Here is a 23856-nt window from a genome sequence, read left to right on the forward strand (position 1 = left end):
TAGCGTGAAAAGTGGGGAGGGGTCGAATTTTACGTATGTTGTAGAGGTGAAAGCGACAAGACTTGGCAGTAAGAGAAATGTGGTGAGATAGAGAGAGGAGAGAGTCAATATGGAGACCAAGATTACGGGCATGTGGGAGAAGGAGAGCTGGGAGGGGGGAAAGAGAATGAAGGCGGGAGGGGAGGGTGGAGGAAGAGTGTTGGCAGGGAAGAAGAGGAGTTCAGTTTTTTCAGCGTTAAGAGTAAGGAAGTGAGAAGACATCCAGGATTTGATAGCGGAAAGGCAGGAAGATAGTTTATCATGAATGTCGGGAGAGAAAGAAGAGAAGGGGAGGAAATTCTGGGTATCATCCGCATAGAAATGTTTAATTGAATGATTAAAATTAAATAATTGAAATTAAATGATTTAATTGTAAATCACTTACCAAAAAAACTACGAAGTTTCATTATATCCAAATGGAACTCTTCTATTATTCCACAGTGGATGAAAAGATGGCAGGTCAAAGCCACAAGGCTGTTTCCTAAAGAAAACGAAATAGGAAAAAAATATTAAAAATATACTATGATTAAATGATCAAGCACAACAATAGATTATTCTTGGACTCTTACTTTGCTCTTTGTGGACAAGGAAATAAGACCAGTGAGTGATGTCTGGTACAATTCTGGTGTCAGATTTTCTCTTTTCCATTTTTCAGGGCAAGTCTGAACACCCATCATAAGAAACTGCTCTACCATGCAGAAGAACAAGTTACTTACCAACTGGTAACGTTCTTTCGACTGGATGTTCCTCCAACGTATTCCACATCGCTCTCCCGCTAGCACTTTGCTTTCAAATTCAGTTTTTGACTTTCCATCTGGATTCCCACACTGTTTTGTAGCTATAGTTATTTTCTTTTAGGCAGTATTTTATTTGAACCACCTATGCACTGGCTGACTTCAGCGCCATACTCCCCGCAGAAAACACCTCGCGTTGTGGGCTACATTGACCCACTGAACAGAATTTCTCCATAACCAAGCAGTGCTTCAGCAGAAACAGCAAAATGGCTGCGCTGGCTCCAGTAAGCACCATTGCACTAAAACTGCATTTTGCAGCAACAAAAAGATGGCTGCACCATCTTGCCAAGCACATATTGGGCAGGATGGAACAAGGGGCACACTGAGGGAGCTTGCCAGCTTTCCAAAAGAAATAGAGTGAAAAAGCAGCGCTACGTTGCTGCCAGCCCAAAGTCCCCATTGAAAAAGGGGGTATTTTACCTTTAAATGATGCTGCTCTGACGCTATTTTCATCTGTTCTTCCTCAAACTACTATTAGTAATCAGCCCCTGCGATGCCCATTCATATCCCCATTGTGCTTCAGCAAAACCAAGCATGACCCCGGAATGACAGGCTCTGTCAAACCAAATCTGAGAAAAATCAACAAAGAAACTTCATTTTACACCGCACAAGAAAAAGCTTCACTTTTAAGTTACAAAGTGTCAAGGATCAGTAATTCAAAGAAACTCCAGCTCTGGGCATAGGTGCATAGGTGGTTCAAATAAACTACTGCCTAAAGGAAAATAACTATAGCTGCAAACAGTGTGGGAATCCAGATGGAAAGTCAAAAACCGAATTTTAAAGCAAGTGCTAGCAGCTTGCACCACATGTGTAAAAAAGGGGCTTTGCAAACCAAAGGAGAAAAATGCTTGTTTCAGAGTACTATGTTGATCAAAAATGTCTTCTTGCCTAGCAATGTGAAAGGGGATTGTACTGTGAAAATACAATGTATGAAATGGTTCTATTCAGCAGGTTTTCTTTCAATTCAGAGCAAAATAAATAGAATTGAATCAAACTTCAGTGGCTGCATGGGGTGAGGAACCAGCCCAAGACAGGTTTCTGCTGAGAGGATAACAGAAACAAAGGGGCCCTCTCAGTAGGTATTTACACCCCTAGGTTGGACAGAATCTGGTCTGGGCTGAGCCCTCTACAATGGAAGTTCCAGGACACAGATGTGCGAAGTGGAGAAGGGTCAATAAACCTTCAATCAAGCGGGGAAAACCACATTCTTCCACTGGGGGAAGTGACAGTTGGCGGTAGCTGAAAAGAAAAAAAAATGGGCCAGTGTAGGACAAAGGATGCCCATTTGTTTCAAAAGACTATTTTATTAAGAAATGTTGAAGACAGTTATCTTTGCAAAAGTACTTGGCAAAAATGTAGTAGTTTAAATGTGATTTTTGTGGCTTACAAATAATAGGTATTAGCTGTCAATAGTAAAATACCGGCACCGCCTTGGTGGAAAGGGGAATTACCGCCCTATTCCAAGGTTGGTGGGGGGTTAATTCCCCCTTCCCCCATTGCCCTTCCCCATTCCCATTTTTGCCCCATAGGGCTCTATGGGAATGGGGAAGGCGCTAATTACGGTACCGCAAATTACGGTACCGTAATTAGCTCCCTGGTCCCTTTGCGGGTTGGTTTTTAACGCCTGCAAAAAGCAGGCGTTAAATTCCCCAACCCGCAAAGGGACCTCGTAGTAAGGCGGTAAGGGTTTACTGGTACCGGTAAAATACTGGTACCGGTAAACCCTTACCACCTACCGTGTAATGAGGCCCATAGCCTATCTTGTTTTGCCTTTGTCCTTATCCCACTCTCTAAGTAGTCATATTAACACCCTGGTAACTTGTTGAAACTGTTAGAATTATCCTTGTATTCTGTCCTTAGTGTTTAAGTGCTAGCACCATCTATTTTTCAATTTTGTCTGGTGTAAATTATAAGCCCTTAGTTATATTCGGAGTAATCAAACTAATTTCCATATATTTTATTGTTGGGGCTGAGCACTGGGGTGACAAGGGTGACCTCGCAAATCAACCTTGGAGCTTACTGTGTTCCTCCTTAACAATATAACCTAGATAATTTAGTGTGAGATTTTTCTTTCTTTCAAAACCGATTTTCTCACTTTTAACTGCTCTATTTTCCTAAAAACGAACCTCACTATCTTCAAAATCTTTCTCAATTCACCAGCTAGAGACCTATTCTCACCTCTAGATTGTCCCTGTGATATAGATCTATTCCCCAGATCACAAACCGCACTCCAAATCAGAGTATTTCACCCGTTTAAATTAATAATTGTTTGGGTAGTTTTCCAACATGTCATTTGGCTGCAGCTGTTTTAACTTTCCTCTCATTTTCGAATTATACGCCTTTTGTTGAGCCACTGCCTTGTGATTGCCAGTGATATAACATACCTGCTATTGTGATAAAACATATGTATATTGTAATTTTACCACACATTAAAAATGTGAGTTATTTTAGGCCTTTGCTAAAGCTTTGAAGGTTTTTGCCTCTTCTTCTGCGAGGGAAGGTCGGATTGTGATTCTTCAAAACTTGCTCCTATTCAATTGTGCAGTGTATATGTTCTGGGAGAAGGTTAATCAAGTGCATTGCTTACATTTCTATTGTAATTATCACCCCATTGGTGATTCTTGCACCATATTAAAATTGTCTGATTTCATTTGATTTAAAAATAAATATTGCATTTTCACCAACCGGCCTGGTTCATGGTCCATTGTGACCCGGGGTATTTGAAAAAGGGTGTGTGATACGAGTTGTGTACCATCTCAAATTGAATTTGCATTAATTAAAGAGAAAGGCATATCAATTGAGAGCTACATCCTAGGCTGAGACCAAGGTGTGTGTCGCCTGATTGAAATCCTGAAACTTGGGGGGCTCGTCGCCGGGATTTGGGTTTTGGGTGTCACCCGTGACAGTCTAATACTAACTTGCAAGGTAGTGATACTTTGTGTAGTTGGAATACTGGGTTACACTGCAAGTACACCAAAAACAAATACTGCAAGTACCAGGCCTGTGTCTAAAAGTAAAACTAAATCAACCCTAAAATAGACAGAAAGCAACAGAATAAAGGCTATCCTTACATAAATAAATTAATTAACAAAGAAAGAACATGTCCAAAATGACCGTAGTAGTAATCAATATGGCTAGGGAGCACCTTCTGCACAGGCTATTTGTCAGAGGTGAATGGCCAGAACAAGATGAAAAAGTCTGGCTAGAAGAAACAACGCAACAGGTCACCGCATAGACATGGATACATGGCAGGACAGTGGCCTAATACAGCAAGCTTTGAGTGAGTTATATATGACCCCAAAAATTAAAGAGGAGCAAATTAAAATTGCCAGAATCGCGGCCTACTTGTATCTCCACATGGGAGTGATGTGGGAAAAGCATGAGGAAAATACAACTCTGCCGCAGAATTTATCTGAACTATTAAATGAAATCCAGACTGATCTAAATTCAGCAGAACAAAAATTACAAAAGAGCCAAGAGTTGGAGGTAGAATCTGGAAATTGCATCATAAAATTAAAAGAGGACTCGGCTCTCCAACAGCAGAATAATGTAGATCAAGAGACCCAATTAGAGGCATTGAAAGAGGCATGTAGGGAAAAGGTTGACTCTCTGCAAGAGAGTCAACAGAAGTTAAATAAACAAATACATTATAATAGAGACTGCGCAGAGCAGATAGTTACCCTACAAGATCACAAGGGAATTGAAAGAGGAAAATAATAAATTATAAGAGACCTCCACTCTCAAGCAGAATTTGATCAAGAGCGCCAAAAATTAAATACCATCAAGCAACAAAGGGATGACCTGGCTGAACAGAGAGGCACCCTAAATCAGGAGAAAGATGCCCTATGTCAGGAAGTAAGTAAATTAAAAACAGAGTTAAAAGGGAAGTGAGTTAGGCCTCCAGAAATTAAATGAACTCAAAACAGAATATGGGAATCTACTGGAGCACGCCAGACTGATAGAAGGTGCTCTGGAAGAGAATGCCCAAACCAAAAATGCATAAACTCAGGTGAGTCTCCTACAACAAAAATTGGCTCAGGGTGCCCAAACTATACAGGCAGCACAAAGAGATAACAAGGCCCTCTGTGAGGAGAATGATGGGCTCCACAAACAAGTGGCAGTGCAAGAGCGGGTTATAGAGGCCAGTAAAACCCTGATAGCCGAACAAAAGGCTCAGATCTTTGCCTATCATCAAGTGATAGGGGCTGAGAAAGAAAAACTAACGAGGTTGGAGAAGGAGTATCCTAGATCTAATACAAACTGGAGGAACCCCGAACAGGTAGAGAGGGACAGGGCAACCCCTGATCATAGTATGATGACCGCTCTACTAAGGGACTCACACCCATTTCAACCTTTGCGCACTCCTGACTTCACGCCTACCGGTTCATATGAGCCGGAAACCATGAGGCCATCAGAATTTAATAGGCCAAGCATAATGGAGCCGACAGGTTAGCGTCCCCACAGGAATTGATAGAAGGTGTCCCTGTGCAGGTACAAAAACAAAGGCTGATGTCTCTGAGCAGGAAACCTCCTATGAGGAGAGAGTCAGGGAATTAGACCTGCAGGAGCACTACCTCCAAAGGGACGAGTTTGTTCAATTTGCTCATAAACAGGAAAAGAGGCCCCATAAGAGCATCCTGAAGACCTCCACCCAGTCAGGGCAGTGGAGGTTAGGGGGTCCTCTGCCAACCCTGGAAGCAGGGAGAAGTCAGAAGACTACTCTCCTGTGCACCACAGGGGAGTAGAAACTCTGACCCACCATTCAGCAAGCCTCAGGGAGCGCCTAGATGATCATGAGGAGACCTCAAGTAGCAGCGCCTCGGAGTCTGAGGGTTAGAAGGTCTAGAACAACTTGCAGGCCAGCCTGGTGGTTCTTCTGAATGGCGAATATGCGGGAATAGAAGGCCAGGCCTCATTGCAAAGCTGGAACCTCCTCCACCCCCTGACTGGTGAAGAGTGAGCAGATTTCCGCCAAAAGAGTTGCCGTCCCAATCTGTGGGAGTGGAGGAGAGGAAATGGAAAATGGAGGGATTGGCAGGCGGAAGCCCGTCAAGGATCCATGGGTCCTCAAACCTTGCACGGAGGTGAAAGCCTGCCCCCCACCAGAGACTTGTGGATCTGGATGAAATCGTCACAACCTTTGCCCTCCGAGGCTGGTGCCTGGAAGGGGGACTGGAAAAACCCCTTGTAGGAGTATTTGTGCTGCTTGCGCCTGTGCTGGCTGGGAGACCGGTCTGGCTGCCTGGCGCGCCGTTCCTGGCGTGCTCTATCCGAGCGCTGGTAACTCTGGCTATAGGCCTTGGGAGCCGACTTTGTCAGGATTGACAATGATTTAGCTGCCTGAGAGCTATTCTTTTTTTTGGTCAGGTTCCTCATCTGTGGTCGAGTAGAACAAGTCCCGCCCCTCAAATGGCAGGTGTAGAATGCACTCCTGCACATAGGGGCTACATTTTGTAGCCTTGAGGCAAGCCATCCTCATATCTGTGGCGACACAGATCGGTCTGCCTGCTGTGTCGATGTGAGCCACTGTACACTCCACGATATCTTGGGCCACAATTTTGGCCTCTGCCAATCCAGCCTTGAAGCGCACCCGACTCTGCACAGGGAGCTCTGGAAGGAAGTCCGCAATCTCCCTCTACAGTTTCCGATTTACTGCTGCCAGCATAGCGTCAACGTTGGGCTGGCGCAGATGGTGCGACATTAGAGTCAATCTTTTTCATGTATGATTCCAACAGTTTTTCTTCCTTGCCAAGGATCGCTGACAGTGGAACAGCGGACAAAACTGTGGCTTGGAGTAGAGGGAGGCTACAGCTATAACTGATGAATGCGGTTGAGGATGCACAGGCAGAATGAGGGAGACTCCCTCCGCCTGCCTATACTTGACATTCAGCCGTTTATAGGTAGGTAGGGATGCCAGTTCTTGTGGCCGGGCGAATGGTCAGCACTTAAGCCAGAACCCCCGCCTCAGGTTGCCTGACTTGAGGCTGCGGAAATCCCCAGGTATTCTGCTACACCAGGCCTGTCCAACCTTTGTGAATGTGGGTCCGAAGCATAAACTTTTTGTCACCCGGTGGGCTGGCGAGGCAAAAGTGAACACCCTTACCCAAAGCAGTATATTCAAAAGCGATGGTGTGTGACCTTTGACACAATAGCATCACAGGCATAGCCATGCAGTCCCAAAGATAGCTTTTGGTGTTGGGGGCAGTGATCAAAGGTTAGTTTCTTGTGATTTCTTCCAGTGTGTATGTGTTGATATTTCTCTGAAATAGTGGGGGCGACCAAGCGTAGCGAGGGAGCTATAACGATATAGGGAGGGTTTGTGGGGTCCCTATGATGCTGGAAATGCATCGGAGGGACAGGGCCTCCGTATCCTTGTCCTTTACTGCCTTTTTATCATGTGTTCTGACATATTTTCCGCGCAGGAGTTCACGTGGGACTCCTGGTGGTGCAGCTCTCTCTCTTTTGGTTTGGTGAACGGACCCGTGGGATACCCTTATGGCACCCATGAGTGGGGGGTACAACCCTGTGACCCTAGTGTATGTTTTTGGGCACAGTGTGGGTGGCCCGCAGAGCAGGGTATAGGCTGGTGGCAGCTCCATGCTGACTTTGACAGGTGCGCTGAGTAGCCTCCATTTTGGGGATCCCCAGGCCCTGCCATTGGAATCAGTTGATTCCTGATGGAAAACAAGATGGCCCCTGTGGCCTTTTGCTTTCTATTACCTATTACCTTGTTTTCCCAAAGTCCTGGGAAGCCCTGACTCTGTCCCTTACCCCTGACCCGCTGTTGGGTGGAAGTTCCATATATGGTGTTGTTGTGAAGTCCAGTCCAGACTGACTGGAGCCTTCCCAGTGACTGTATGTTGTGGGTACGCCCTGTGGGTGGGACCCGGGTGAATGGAGTCTGTGACCAATATGCACTTCTTGTTGTGGCTGTCTGGTTTCTGGTATGAGAGACAAAGACAGACAGCCCTACCCGAAACTGGCCTGAATGCAGTGTGTAGTGTTGAATGGCTGGGTACTCGTCCCAATCCACATTCCTTGTTGTGAGTGTCTGAGAGGGAGGAGGATGGCCTGAATGCACTGTGTGCCTGATTGGCTGACTGACTGCATGAATGCCCTTATTGCTGCTGAGAGTGACCCAGCAGTGTGCATGAGAGACAAGATAGTATATCTGGTGACCTCTCACCACTGGAAATTGTTCAGAAGTTGTGTCTACACTTGAAGAGTAACTGGAACTGCTGATCCTCGACGCCCAGCTGGAAGACAAAGACTTGCTGTTGCATTTGCTTCGACCTGATCTGAAAGCTGCCGAACTCGTCAAGGACTGATCCAAGAGAGGACCGGGTAAGGCGCCCTCTTCCCGTGCTCTGAGGGACCATCGAGCACCGCTAACCTTCGCCGTAAGCTCCCTGGAAGTCAGACCCTCGAAAGGCTGCCGACCCGAGATGGGACCGCTGAGGAGACAAAGCAAAGCACCCGGACTTCACCGCTGTCGAAGTCTATTGCCGTCAACCGGGGTTCGCAGGTTTGTGTAACCGCTGGAGGCCCGTCGAAGTTGTGTTACCCAGCTGTGGGGACCACTTGACACCGTGCCGATGACGACCGGAGCCGCCCGCTCCTTTGCCTAAGAACATTTGAATCCAAGGACTCCCTTGTCCGCATCGTCGACCGCTTTGTCCCGCCAGAGAAAGTCGAGGACGACCAACGCACGGAGGAGAATCCGCCGGTGGGTTTCCCGCCACCTGAATGCCACAAAGACTTTGAAGACTCGACGCCCTCGTTGGGCCACAGCTCTTCTGAAACTCTGCGGTCCTGAACAATCTATCGCCGAGGTGCCCTGCACTCCTCATCCTCGCAGGACGTCGCTGACTAGCACCGCCTGGATCGACATCGGGGTCTCGGCACCCTTGAACTTCTCATCGCTGCCGTCGACGACAAGTTCACCATCTTCGACGCCTCTCGACGATCCGTGGCTCCTGCTTTAAAGGGATTCACTCAAGAAGTATCCTTCGACGCGTCTTCAAAGAACCTCAATAGGAGGAAATAAGGCTATCGAACAATATATGGACTGGGCTTGTGCTATATATCTTTATTTTACAGGTTGCCCAGGTGGGGGGGATCTCCACACAGAACTGTGTCTATCGGTATAGGCCAGCATTCTGCCTATTGTTTCAACCATCTTAAGTTCCTTCCTATCACTATTGCTGGTTTCCTCGTTATTGATCTGTGTGACATTTTAACCGTACAGTTGATGCACTTTAATGAGATTTGATAACATTGGTGGTACCACTTTAGAATTGTATATATTTATCATTGTTGATTTACGAGTACAAAGTGCGCTATTGTGATCGTGTACATACCTTTGAATATTAATTATATAAAGACTGTGTTTTCAGTAATACAGTGTGTGGACATTCCTTTGTGGGGGTTCGGGGACTACACTGTACTTAAGAACCACCTCCTGAGAAGCTAGGCCTTGACTGCTCGTCCATTGCTACCGCTTGAGAATCTTGGCTGGGGTCCTCTGTGCCTCTCCTCTACCATATAGAGAGCGGAAGTACAGGCACCCCCCACCAGTATCTTCACAGTCCCCAATCAAAGATTTTTTTTTCCAAATATGGGGCTGAAATTGTGCATTTTACAGCAGGAAAAATGACCAAAAAACCATGAGTTTACAATCAGTTCTAAAGGGGAACATGCACATTCCATGTCACCAACAGCAGACAAGAACATTGTAGAACACAACACATTTTAATGATCAATGTGTCCACAGTGTAAGACAGCACTGTCATTGATGTAACACATTGGCATGCTGGTTTTTCCAAAATATGCCTCTGTAGCACATGTCTTTGCTGGCTGTTCCCAATTTAGGCCAGCATTGTCCTAATCTGCTAATCTGCAAGGAACTGGACAATCCTGCCGCAGTCTCTACTCTCAGTTCCTTCCCAGGCCCTCTGTGAGGCACTGGCCTCTCATTTCGTCTAAAAAACTCAGGATATCCTGTCCACACTCTCTTCCTATCCTCTCCCTCCCCCTACTCCCTGCTCCTCCTTGGACCTTCTGCAGCCACCCCTCCTCCCTCCTCTCTTCCTTTCCCCTTTTCTCTGCAGACAAGGTTTCTAGACAAGTCTGATCTATGAAAGTCTAGTCGAAACAGTTTTAGCCCTATTCTTCCAAAACTATCAAGGACCACATCGACTCCCTGGCTCCTGCCCTGGCTTATTTCTGCAACCACTCCTTTGCCACTGGAGTCTTCCCATCCCCCCTGAAGCAATCCCTTGTGCACCCCCTTCTTAAGAAACCCTCTGCTGACCCCACTTGCCCAGCTAACTATCACCCAATCTCTATCACTACCTTCCTGGGCAAGCTCCAGGAGAAACTGCCCATCTCCCAGCTGAATCTCCATACTGAATCTGTTGGTTGTCTTCATGACCATCAGTCTGGCTTCAGAGCTGCCAGAAGCATGGAAACTGCTCTCCTGAACATCCGCGAAGACCTGCCCTCCACCCTTGATTCTAACACCCCTTGCGTCCTCATCCTGCTTGATCTCTCATCTGCCTTTATACTGTCAACCATGCCATCCTGCTCAACTGTCTCTGTGATGACCTGGGTATCACTGGTCAGGCTCTGGCGTGGCTGACCTCTTTCCTCTCTGACCGACCCTCCCAGGTCCAACTTGGGTCCTTCCTCTCCTCTGTCTTCTACTCTACCTCTGGTGTCCCCCCCAGGGGTCTAACCTCTCTCCTCTGCCTTAATGCCAGCAAGACTGAGATTCTCCTCATCGGCACACCGGCTCCCTCCTGCCATGTAGCTCTCTGGCTGGCCTCTCTTGGCCCTCCTCCTGCTCCCACCTTTGAGGCTAAAAACCTCGGGGTCATCTTCGACTCCACACTCTCCTTCTCTCCTCACATCTCTGACGTCTCTAAGAAGTCACACTACCAGCTGCACCTCCTCAGAGGTATTCTTCCTTTCCTCTCCTTCCCTCAGAAGCTCAGTGTCTCCAGAGCCCTGGTTCTCTCTAGGCTGGACTATTGTAACAGCCTCTATCTAAATCGGCCTGCCTCTACTCTCCGCCCTCTGCAACTTACCCAGAACAGGACTGCGAGACTTGTCCTTGGCCTCAAGCACAGGGATCGTATCTCTCCAGGACTGAAATCTCTGCACTGGCTCCCAGTGACTGCGAGGATTCAGTTCAAAACCCTCTGCATTGTCCACAAGGCCTTCTGGGGCCTGGGGCCGCAATACCTTCAACTCTCTCTTCCTAAATACCTTCCTTCCTGAGCCCTTCGCTCCTCCACCTCCAACTCTCTCAGGGCCAGTCGCTTCTCCAAGCAACGAGTTGGTGGTAGATCTCTCTCTTCGGCAGGGGCTTCCCTCTGGAACAGCCTTCCTACCTCCCTGAAACTTGAGGAGAATCATGTCTGGTTCCGGAAGCACCTCAAAACCTTCCTCTTTGCTTCTGCTTTCTCTCCCCCTCTACCCTGCTGAATTCCTGGCTGAAAATGCACTGGTTACCTGGCCACCCTGCCTGATCTCGGGCCCAGGCACCGCCAGCTGCACACCTGCACTGCCTCCCTGGCAACCCCTGCACCTGGGGACTGTTTTCTGGATCCCTTCAGTCCTCGTACCAGCACTTATGCCTGCACTTACCTTGCACTTGCCAACTCTGGCAGTTTATTATCTTATTTTTTCTACTACCCCTTGTACTGCACTTTCCCCCTCTCCCTTCCCCAATGCACTTTTCCCTTTCCCCCTTCTCATGCACTTGCGTGATCTGAATGACACCTGGCCTAGTAAGATCGTTGTCTGTCTTCCCGTTGTCCCCCCTCCCTTGCCTCGTCGCGCCTCGAAACACTTGTGTATAGGCGCGTTATAAATGCCATATCATATCCTCTACAAAGCATGATTGATGCTGCCTGAGCATGTGCAGTGTGCCCAATACATATGCCAGCTTATCTCTGTAATACACATTCATTACTTCTTTGGTAATGAAAGAAGCATAATCCAATTCCAGGGGGCACCTGAGGCAGTAAAAGTCGTCCGCCACGGCCCGGTTTATTGGTCGGACCCAACATTGCAGAAATAAATAAACTAATTGTGTCCACGGACCCAACAAGCATTGAACAAATAAATAAATTGGGCAAGGGAACCCACTTATGAATTTCCCGGGGGGTGCCCAAATATAGGAAGTGACATCACCAGCAGTTATATGACCGCATTTGCACGTAGTCGCCAACTTGGTGCAAAGGGTGCGGGGGTGCAGAACAGTGGAAACATTGGCTAGCATGTACTGCATATACTAAAGTCAGGTAAGAAGGAGGTTTAAGCTTTCCAGTTGCATTCCAGTAGGCCAATACTGCCCCTACTCCACCCCTCTATAATCATCCAGGTTGTACTAGACCTCAAAAGGCAGAGCAACACCACTAGGATGGGAGAACAAAATGCCATCCCATCCTGTAAGTGTGTCAAACCTCAGAGCAAAGACTGTGCGTGTGCCTCCTACCTTGGAGCACAATCTCACTAATTTGGTGCAAATCTCGCAAGTGGGTGTATGGGAATCCCATGTGCGTTTGTGGGCTGCATACCCTGAATCACTTGCTCACTTCTTCAGTGTGAAACTATGGCCAAGGCAGTACTGTCCCACTGGTGAGAAGTGTCGTATTTTCACATTAACTATGCCTTAGCACTTTGGGTTAATGAAAAATGCTGCTACATTCTGAGTAATTCCATCCCTTTAAATATATTAGCTCTTGTATAACCACAACAGTGTTGATTTATTCTGATGATGATGAAGATGATGTTATGATGTTAGACTTGCTCAATAGTTCTGGTTCTGTATCATTAAATGTACTTCAGATCTTCAGAGTCTCGGGAGGATAGCTCAGGGGCAACATGCTCACCTTGGAAGCAAGTCGATACGGAGCAACACAGGTTCGATCCCTAAGGGTATATTATGCGCATTATAAATAACCAATAAAAATAAATAAATCTGCTGAGAAGTGATAGGGCCTTGTCAATTAGAAATATAGAAGCCCATTAGCTCTGCACCATTAGGCCCTGCAAGTACTGTCCCAATGAATGCTACTACACTGAACAAGGTCAACAGTATGGCAAGGTCCTTACTGGGTTCTATGTGATAATTCTGTATTTTGAAGAACAAATACAAAAAAGACCGATTTGTTTCGGTCGATTTGTGTGGTCAAAAGGCTGAATTATCACATTCTACTGCGCACCCACCCCGCTAAACCCCCCAAGAAGGTGATCCCACCTCATCCCACACTCCCACCCTATCCCACGCTGTTACCTTCCTTAGAATTCAGGGGAGTTACCTCCCTCAACGCCTCCGTTCCCCGCCCATAGGATAGCATTCACCCTCACCACATACACACTCAGAAACATGCAAACAGTCTCATTTGCCCTTGGCCTGCCACCTCCCCCCGCAGATGCAATGCAAGAGGGGTGCGCAGATGTACAAATGCATCCAACCCAAAAAGATTTTTAGAAATTGAGGGACAGACTTGATTTGCATCTGTGCCTCCATTTCTAAAAATCGTTTTGGGTTGGGTGTACTTCTACATCCGTGCACAGATGTAGAAGTACACCAAAACAAAAACGATTTTTAGAAATTGAGGGACAGATGGAAAACAAGAGCATCTTGCTTTGCATCCGTCCCTCAATTTTTAAACATGGTTTTTTACCCGGCTTTTACCCAGGCCACCAGAGAGACACAGTATGGATGGAACAAAGGGCCATCCATACTGCGTCTCTTCTCTCTGGCCTCAGGGGCCAGGAGGGGGGCCCGGAGCACCAGTGTACTCGGCGCCCCTGAAACCAGGTCGTGGCCTGTAACTGCCAGGCACCAGAGGCAGTTACAGGCCACAGCCCGATTTATTTATTTGTTCAATGTTTGTTGGGTCCGTGGACCCGATTCATTTATTTATTTCTGCAATGTTGGTCGGACCCAACATTGCAGAAATAAATAAATTAATCGGGTCCGTGGACCCGACAAACATTGAACAAATAAATAAACCGGGCCGTGGCGTGTTACTGCCTCTCGTGCCCCCGAACCTCCTTTTAGGGGGCACCAGAGGCAGTAACAGTCCTCCGCCATGGTCCGGTTTATTTCTTTATTAGTTCAATGTTTTCTGTACAGCCTCGCGGGCCACATGAAATGGCTTGGGGGGCCCCAGTGTGGCCCACGGGCCGTATGTTGGACAACCTTGTTCTACACCCTCAAGTCTCTTGTGGAAAGCTTTAGCTGACAAGGGAGTATCCTGGTTGTCCTCATTGTCGGTGTTGTCCGCTGTATCCTGCAGGTCCGGAGCGGACAGAGGCATGCTGGGTGCGTGCAGCTGTGGTGTACGGACTGGCAGTGCCGGGGGTTGCTGCGGAGGCAGAGCCTCCATGACTGATGTGGGCATTGGTACCAAGGGTTGAACCAGTACCGGGGTCTTTCACACCGTCTGAGCCTGAGATGGTGCCATGGGTAGCATGTCCTTGATGACCCCCCCCTTAGTATGGTGCCCACCAGTGGTGACTTCATGAGGGTAAGGAACTTTTCGAAGAACCTATCTGCGCAAGCAGGGGAAGGCCCTGGAGGCGCGAGAGCAATGCCCTGTGGTCTTGGTGGTCCTTGCCATACCCTGCTGGGTTCTGCATACCTACCCTGTGCAGGTGTGGTCGGGTATGATATGGACCAGGTCACCGGAGTGGTCCAGTCTCAGCTAGTCGTGCTTTCCCATGCCTGCTCTCCAGAAGCAGGAAGCTCCGGGCGAGCCTCCATCTTGTCTGGTCTGGCAGCCATTTTTTCATGCCGCGCACCACGTGCCTGCTGCATGCTGCTTGATGAGCTGGGCCCGATGTTTGCCTGCACGCTTAGAAGCGAAGACTCAGACCTTACCTGCACCTCAGTTATAGACCTGGGAGGCGGAGTGCCCTCGGCCATGACGCCGGTAGTGCTGCGTGTAGGCGTCCTCTCTGGAGTATTCCCGGTAGTAGAGCAAAGCCCCTCGGGGAAGTCCCCGGTACAAAAGCCCCTCGGGGATGTCCCCGGTACAAGGGCCTTGCAACCCCTCAGCGGTGGGACCGGAGGAGTCTTGCGACCCCTTGGCCGTTAGCTCTGAGAGCCTCGGTCTCCTTGCTGATCCTAGGTCCTGGAAGGCTCCTCCCACTCGGGCGCTTCCCAGGGAAGGAGTCGCCCTTGCGAGGTGCGGAGAACAGCGCACCTACCTCGGGCCTGGTCTTCCTCCTCACGTAAGCTTTGAGGTCCTCCAGAGGCGATCATCTCTCGAACAGCTCCCTCAACCTGGCCAGGCGATTCTTGAGAGTTTGCAGGGTCAACACGTTGCACACGGAACAGCCGTCCCAGCAAAGGTCGAGGTCAGGGCACCAGAAGCAGAGTGCATGGGGATCCGACGTGAGGAAGGAACCGTTGCAGGCTGGACACCTGCAAAAACCTGCCATCGTCGACATGCGCCAGGGAGGAGCATGGCACCAGATGACAGTCTTCTTTAACAATCTAGGAGAAAACAGAGAGCAAAGAAAAAATAGAAAGTTTTCAGGGAAGAGCGCATGGAATTACAAGGCCGGAGGCCTAACCCAGGGGCGCTGGTGAAGAGGTCTGTTCCAGTCGACGTGGAAAAGAGGACTGGGGAGCTAAGCTTAAAGGGGAAGACAATTTTTTCTAGTGAGAAAGCTTCCATTTCCCGTCCCTAGCGAGGAACGCCCATACAGTATCGAGGAAAGGGGATGGGACGTAGGAGTAATAAAGGGTATTTGATGTATGCTGATAGCATACTCTGCATTGTTAAATTGCAACTTACAGCATATTTGTTTTATCAGTTGGATTTTCATTTTCGTTGGATGAAAAATACATATGCAGTGCTACTTGTAATCAATGATTAGATTAAGCAATTATTTGTAAAGGTAAATGGTTAACGATGTCTTGTAATGTTGTGGAATTATGGTAACCTAGGAGCCGGTGTACAGGCCAGTAGGCTCCATTAAATGCAAGTGGGTACAACTTATCAGATAATGCAGGGCTCCCATTTTCATTTATGGAGAATTCTTGGTGGCAAAGGGGAAACCTACACAGATGGTGTAGAGAGCCGTGGTAGAAAGGGAAGGGTTTTTAATTACCAAAGCACAATGCTAACATAAATGGTTAAGAGGAAGAAGGCAGCCCATAATCGAGAATGGAGGGATTTGACAGGGGCATCAGCTTGAAAGAAAAAAGCATTCTGGACCCTGGTGACATGTGGGACCAAGTACTTTATCCTCAAAGTAGACAGTAATATCATAAGTGCCAATTGGACAACCACTTTGATGCATTATATGGTAGACCAGAGGTACGGGTAATTGCCTCCCTCTTCTACCCCTCAGCAGGGGCCCACTATGACAGACAAGGTGCCATAGCTAAAAAAACACAAGCTATTAGCGAAAAAAATGGGAGTTCGCCAGCTTGAAAATTCAGGTTGCTCCAATTGTGTGTTCGATATAATTTAGTCTCTGCACACGGATGCCTTGCGCCTACTCGGACCCGGGGGCATACGCTGTGCATGTTTTTCTTCTGAATTCCTATGCGGCTCCATATCAAGTTTTGGTCCAGACAACCCATAAGTAGGGAGGAAAGGAGTTGAGACGTAGGAGTATTTAGACTTTGGTACTTTGGACTTTTGCACTTAGTCACCTTACCCTCACAATACAATCTCAGCTGGTGGCTAGTCAGAGTTCACGTACATTTTTGCTCAGATCAGAGATGACCAATACAATGACCTAACATTAAGGGACCTGCAAATGAGGGCTGGATGAAGGCCAGAGTAATAGTTTGCAATTGCTCACACGTGTTGTTTTTATCTGCTTTCATGCAATAAACACATTAAAAAAAAGAAAAACAAAACAGGCACAACTTTATAGGAGATAACTAAACTACTGCTGGCTGTAAAAATGATACATTTTACAATAATTTGGATAGGTGTCATTTGTATGCGATGTTCTTAGTCTCAACCTTAAAAGTTAATAAATTGCAGGCTTACAGTGATATGAGGGGATGTACTATCAATATCGACCACAAGTCCTTTTCTCTTGGTATTGAAACAAAAATATGTAGCTTACAAAAAAATAATGATCTGAAATGAAGAAAAAAAACAATATAAATAAGAGACAACTATATACTCTGGAAGAGCCCCTGTGTGAACATGCAGCCTGTGAGCAGGTCATGGAATTCCTATTTTACATGGAGAGGTCAAACGGGGGGGGGGGGGGGAGTAGCAATGCTTGCTTACTAGCAATTAGAGTGCTATGCCTTCGAGAAAGAGGGCACTTCTGGTATCCTTTAAAGTGTACAGCATTCTAGTTCGTTTCAAATGAAATTACAGAGTTGTACTGTTTAATGCAATACTTTAACGAAAATCGTTTTCTTTGGCCATCTTCTATTATATTCAGCATGCTAAAATGCTCTTTGTAAAATGTGACACCTTACATTTCTACATACTAAATGGAGTGCCACATTATAAGTACTTGAGCTGGAGAAAACCAAAAGAAGGATTACCTTTAAAGGGTTAGCACTGCGTGCAAAGAGTGAGTGATGCGACAGGTCACCCAAAAAAATGATTAACTCCGCTACTGCTCTACCTTATCACATGGCAGACATCAAGTGTGTAACCATTTGACACATTCAAATCTCTTTTTTAAAATATAAAACTTAAAATTAAAATGCAATTCACTCCTAGAACGAGCCCAACGGTTCGGATGTGGCAACACTGATGATTTTTTAAAAAACATTTACAATGTTACATATGGAGCAACCACCTTCTACAGAAAAACGTTCAGTGGTCCCAGAATGGTTACATCTTGAGGAGGCTAGTTTTTCTACATACAACAGCAAGATTCTGCCCGAATGATGGACCATTAGGTGTGAAATGCACTGGCACGGCTGTGTCCGCCTTCTGCACATTATGGATTCAGATGGATTCGATGCGGTCCAATTAAAGTCTTTATTTGACTAGACCAACATCGCGTACTAGGTTTGATTCACAAGTTGTTTATAAAGATGGTGAAAAGTTGATGTAGCCTTCCCCACCACCTGTAAAAGTAAAAATGGTCCTTGGTTATTTTTGTTACATCTTGAGGAGTCCAATACTCAAATAATCACTTACACCACGTTTTTTCCAACTACATTTCTGTCTGCTTCGTTAATCCTTGTTAGGGGTAAAGAATACTTCCAATTAATTCAACGGAAATGACTTCCAACGCGAAGTGACAGTTACAACCAAAAAGTGTAACCCGTTTTTGTAAAACGTTTTTATTTTTGTGCTTTATTTGATCGCCTTTTGTTATATTCACATGATAATGTGTCTTATTGCCAACGGCCAATATTGGAGATGTGCCACTACATTTACATGTTTCAATCCCTGTGGGTTGTCATCGGGGGTGTGTTGAATACTTTCAATTATGAACACACATGTCAAATCATTGTTTATGAAACGTGCTTCAAATCTAGAAAGCTGAATTTTCACTACTGGTACCACGTCTAAAAAATATGTTTTTCTTGCAATTCCAAAAACAAATAATCAGGACCTCCTTTTGACAGTACTGATGAATGCAAACATCAAAAACAAAAGTTAGCATTGCACTCTTACACTGCAGAAGGGTATACCTATGTGTTGTAATTCTAGTTAATCTCATAACCATATCGTCGAACATCTCATGTTTAAATCTCATCAACCTTGGTTGAGAAACAATGCTAAATCACAAACAACGGAAAGAGACTCCATAACAACTATTTAAGCCATCTGTCTTCACAAGTTGCTGAAGCATTCCCATGCTCTGGGGCCAATAATATCCCACACTAATCCCATTACTATGTAATATACAGCTGTATGCACCTGGAAAAGCCTGTTCAAATTCCTCTTACTCGGTTGTGTCACATATGTGCTCCTTCGTGACATTGACAAAGTCTTGCAGGGTCACTTACCAAACTCTAAATTGTTTCTCTCCTCACTGCGGTGTAAGCCACTGTCGGCACTAATCTGATCCATTTCATCAGAGTTCCTTACGTCAGATCGTGGACATCTCTAGGAGGCCTATTTATGAAGAATGGCTGAATGATTATCTTATTGAAAGGTTCTGAACCAAATTGTGGCTCAGCTGTCACTGGAAGGTGGCAGGGAAAAGTACCTTCATAAGGATTCTGGTTATCTTAGGCTATTGTCTCTCTCCTTCACAATTGGTTGAAACATCAGACGTAGGAAGGACTGAAAGGGTTTCTCAAATATAATGTGGACTGTGTTAGCATCCCCAACTGCCACCTATGCATTGTCAAATGTCGCTGCCCAGTTTCAACATGCGTCTCCCTCCCCACTCCCGACAAGCAAAGTTGACAAAGAGCATTTCTTTCAACAGAACATCTGGGTGTAGGGAAGGCAAGAGAGCAAGGACTAAGAAGCCGAATCTCCATGAACATACTTTGACCTCTCAACCAGCTTTCTGTATGCTTCTCAAATGGTTGTGAATCTCGCTAAGAGAACAAAGATTGGATGGTGGAGGAGACAACAGAATCCCGCCAGGCTTTGAGCAACAAGGTTATATGCAGCTTCCAGGACAAACAATGCCTCTTTCCTAGATGTGCTGAGAGTAAAGCTAACTAAATGTGTAAGAGTTGCCCATGTTGCCGATGTATTTATCTTTGAAAATCTGCCAATGGTGCCTTAGTGGCATGATTTTCCATCATACCCCGGATAGCAGAGCCCAACCTCCACTGCAGAGGCAGTCAGAATGCCCTCATCGGGATGTCACAGGTTTTGTAGCAGAGAATGATGCCATTTATTTTTAAATGTGTTTATTGGCATTTAGAAATAACATACATACAGACAATTGTCCCTTTATACAATAGTAACCAGCATGATTTAACTTTTAGTCGAGCCCACCGCCAACATACTCAACGAATAACTAAGTTTAACAACAAACAACTGCACCATGCATGTGAACTGGGTCTTAAGACTTAAGTAGTACTATGGTCGGGACTTGGGCATGAGGACTGTCGAGGCCAATTATGATTGCACAGGTACGGCACCCATGTTTGTACTTGGCCTAAAGACTCTGGAGCACTCAGGAGGTGGAAGAGGCAGCAAGCTCAGTGAAACCGTATAACACAGGTAGATCTCTTTCTTCGGCTGGGGCCTTCCTCTGAACAGCCCCCTGAAACTTGAGGAGAACCATCTCCGTTTCTGGAAGCACCTCAAAACATTCCTCTTTGCTTCTGCTTTTTCTCCTCTCCCCTACTGAATCCTGGCGGAATCTGCACTGGTAACTTGGCCACACTCTGATCTCTGGCCCAGGTCCCCTCACCCGCCAGCTACACACTTGCAATGCCTGCCTGGCCAACCCTGCACTTGGAGACTGTTTTCTGTATCCGTACAGTCCCCCACCAGCCCTTGATGCCCGATGTCTGCACTTACCCTTGCACTTGCCACCAGCTGGCCCTGCTTCTCTTATTGTTTATTTAATCTATTACCTCTTGTACTCGCACTGTCCCTACCACCGGTCCCACTCCGCACTTTTTTTCCTCTTCCCCCTTCCTCTGCAATTGCACGATCTGAATGTCACTTGGCCTAGTAGGATAGCTATCTGCATCTTCCCTCTGTTCCCCCTCCTTGCCACGTCGCGCCTTGAAACACTTATGATACGACATTTATAACGCGCCTATACACATCTGTGGCGGGGTAGTCCTGGTGGTTTATCATCCGAAGGGTGAAACATGTCCCAGATTAACTTTTTCCAGGCTTGGTATGCCCCCCCCCACCCGTGGGGCTGCATTCAGGCTCTGTGTTGATCTAAACCATACCCTGGTCTCCAGCTCAGCCCAGGTCTCAAAATCCCTGTACTAACAGGGATATTGTGGTACCCCAGTTGACTTCCAGGCCATGGCAATGCACCGTTTAGCAAGGATGCACGCCATATCCATGAACTTGATAACATGCTTATATTTGCTATTCTGCTGGGATGCCCCCAGTAAACACTCCTTTGGAATACAGGTATAATGCACAACCGCAGCCCTTCTACATGCCTGCTCGATTCGACCCCAGAAGCCCTGTGTTTTTGTGCAGGTCCAAAACATGTGGATCAAACCACCCCAATCACCACCACACCAAAGGAATGTCGCTTGTTTGCCTATGTTGAACTTGCCCGCTTTGCTGGGTGTCATGTAGGTGCGGTGCAGTACATTCAGTTGAATTAGTTTGAAGCGCGGGTTCCTAGACACCACCTTGGGATAACCGTACGAGTTCCCATTCTCGCTCCCCTATATCCCCCCCGAGGTCAGCCTCCCAGTGCGATTTCAACTTAGAGCTTCGGGGGTTGGGTATGTTAGCCAAATTATCATACAATCTGGACTCCGGGCACATGCCATCCCCAGGGAATACATTAAAGATAGCAACAGAGTCTCTTCCGGTTCCTCAGGCCAGCGACGCCATTTTCGCTTAGCCACCCCTGCTATTCTGAGATATCTCAAGGATTGCCCACTGGGCAACCCAGTCTGCTCAGTTATAGCTACAAGCTCTTTAAAGTTACTGTTATCAAACATGTCGCCCCAGGCGGAGACACCCCAGCCCTCCCATTGTCCCACTGCTGCTATCTCCTTCTCGTTTCTGCATGCATCTGCCACTATCGGAACCTCAGGCGAGTAGGGAGGATCAATCTTCAGCAATTTCAGCGTCCTATGCCACACCATCCTGCCCAGGTTGACCAGTAGGGGTGCAGAGCCAGGCAGCCCTACGATAGCCACATTACCTCCTTGAGATGGGCAGGGGCCACCAGCTGCTGTAGCAATGGCGATTCAGACGTAGCGTTAGCTGATAGCCATTTTGCAGCAAAACAGTTGCGCCGCCAGATGGTAGTGTTCTAGATTAGGGAGTTGCAAACCTACTTCCTTTTATGGTAGGTACAGTGTTGTAAGGGTGATCCTGTGAAGTGCGGTACCCCACCAAAAATCCTGACCAGTGAATCCAGCAAGCAAAAGAAGGAGACCGGAATACAGTGATGTATGTTGGTAAAGAAGTACAAGAATCTATGCAAGAATCATTTTCATGACCGCTACCCTACCCATCACTGACAATGGGCGCCTAGACCAGAATGCCATTGACTACCTCAGGTCTTTCACCACTCCAACTGTATTAGGGGTGTGCATATCAGCTGGCGTGTGCATGATGTGTACCACCAAATATTTAAAAGGAACCCAAATTCCATGTGAGCCCCAATTCCGGTAAAGCATCGCCCTGAGATCCTCGGAATCCCCCCAGTGGGAACACGCAGGACTTCTCCCTGCTGAAAGAGATTCCCAAGAGTTCCCAGGGTCCCATAGGATTCCCATCTCTCTGTGGGTTTCCCCGGCTCACAGATCGGGACCACCAGAGTTTCTTGCATACTTGCCGGCAACACGCCTTTAGAATAGGCTTTGTCAAAAACCTTAAGCAACACCGGGGCCACTGTTGAATTCTATGTTTTGTAAAATTCAGGGGGAAGCCAAATTGCTGCCAGGCGTTTCACTAGTAGAAAGGGAAGCGATTTCAGCGCTCACCTCCTCCACCATGATGGGCTGGTCTAGTGTGGTCTGCTGATCTTCTGCCAGCTTGGGAAGCACAATGTAAGATAAGGCCTCCAACACATCCTCAGGGGGAACCTGTTCTTCATGCCTGTAGAGTTGGGAGTAGTATTCAGCAAATATCTTGTTAATCTCAAGCTGTGTTCTACACATGCTTGGATCGTTACCCATAAGCTCAGTGGTCTGATGCCTAGGTTGCTCCCTCTTAGAGAGCTACGCCAGGAGCCTACCCGGCTTGTCCCCTTCTGCGTGCGCTCTGCTAGTTCTGGCCATGTAATCAAACTAATACCTTTCCCCATGCCTCAAGGCATCTATATCTAGTTTTGGCCAACTTTTCTTCATTTGGTTGCTGATTCGGATTCCGGACCGCCCTATCTCGGATATCTTATTCTAACTTTTCCAGTTCGGCCCTCAGCATTCTGCGAATACCTACCACACTAGTTATAACATCACCCCTCAATACCAGCTTCAGGGCTTGCCAGATCGTGCCCCACTCCTCCATACTACCCATATTATGCTCCAGGAATTCAACCATTGTCAGCTGAAGTTGGTCTCTAAAGATTTGATCCGACAATGCATCACACGGCATGCGCCACATTGGAATGGCAGGGTGGGGGGGGGGGGTAGGGTTTCTAAGGTTCCATGTCACCATTAGTGGAGAGTGGTCCGATATTGTTCTACCCAGGTACTCTGCCTCATTTACGTAGGTCAACTGCCTTCGCCCAACACAGATGTAGTCAATTCTGGTGTACAGGGCAGGGGTCGAAGAGTAAAAAGAATAACTCCTGCCCCTCTGGGCGCAGTTCCCTCCAGGTATCCTTTAAGTCAAGGTTGGCCAGTGCCGCACTGAAAGCTGCAGCCACCATGGATGGGCCTCCCAGCGGGGCGCGGATTGATCGAGCAAAGGGTCCCTGGTACAATTAAAGTCACCTCCCCATAGGAAAAAGCACACCCAGAGAGAGCAAATGTGAGGTGGGATGCCGTGGTTTGGGAAATAAGAGTTAACTAGGCACACCTCAATGTGGTCTATGTTGCCCTGCAGGATGAGGTATCTTCCATCCACATCTACCTACAACAACTGAAACGGCACAGAGTGGTCTCTCCACGTTAACACCCCTCTAGCGTATTTAGAATATGCCAACCCATACTGCTCCCACCCCTCCCCCCCAGCACTCCTGGAACCCTTTCAGTTCTTCAGCAGTCAGGTGGATCTCCTGCAGCATGGCAATGGCCATCTTCTTGCGTTGAAGGAAGGATTTCACCATATTCCTTCGTAAGTACCCGCCCATCCTCGTCAATACTTTAACAGAAGCCATGCACCAACGTTGCATTTTAAACACCATGCCCGGTGCCCTCATTCAATTCCCAGACACCCACCCACCACCCCCCCCCACGACCAGAGAAGCCATACGTGCAATATTATAA

At 47.1% G+C, this 23856-nt stretch overlaps 1 protein-coding gene across 2 annotated transcripts in view; it reads right to left on the reverse strand.

The window, feature by feature from the left end:
• The window catches only part of PDE7A (phosphodiesterase 7A), a 1871135-nt gene that overhangs the window by 837503 nt on the left and 1009776 nt on the right, over positions 1-23856 (reverse strand). For both annotated transcript variants that reach the window (XM_069621123.1, XM_069621122.1), the window contains one exon: positions 425-520. In XM_069621123.1, the coding sequence (XP_069477224.1) occupies positions 425-520 (96 nt within the window). The remainder of the gene's footprint in view (positions 1-424; positions 521-23856) is intronic.

This window comes from Ambystoma mexicanum, chromosome 5q (genome assembly GCF_040938575.1).
Source record: "Ambystoma mexicanum isolate Mex_15411 chromosome 5q, UKY_AmexF1_1, whole genome shotgun sequence".
In the NCBI taxonomy this organism is placed as follows: Eukaryota; Metazoa; Chordata; class Amphibia; order Caudata; family Ambystomatidae; genus Ambystoma; species Ambystoma mexicanum.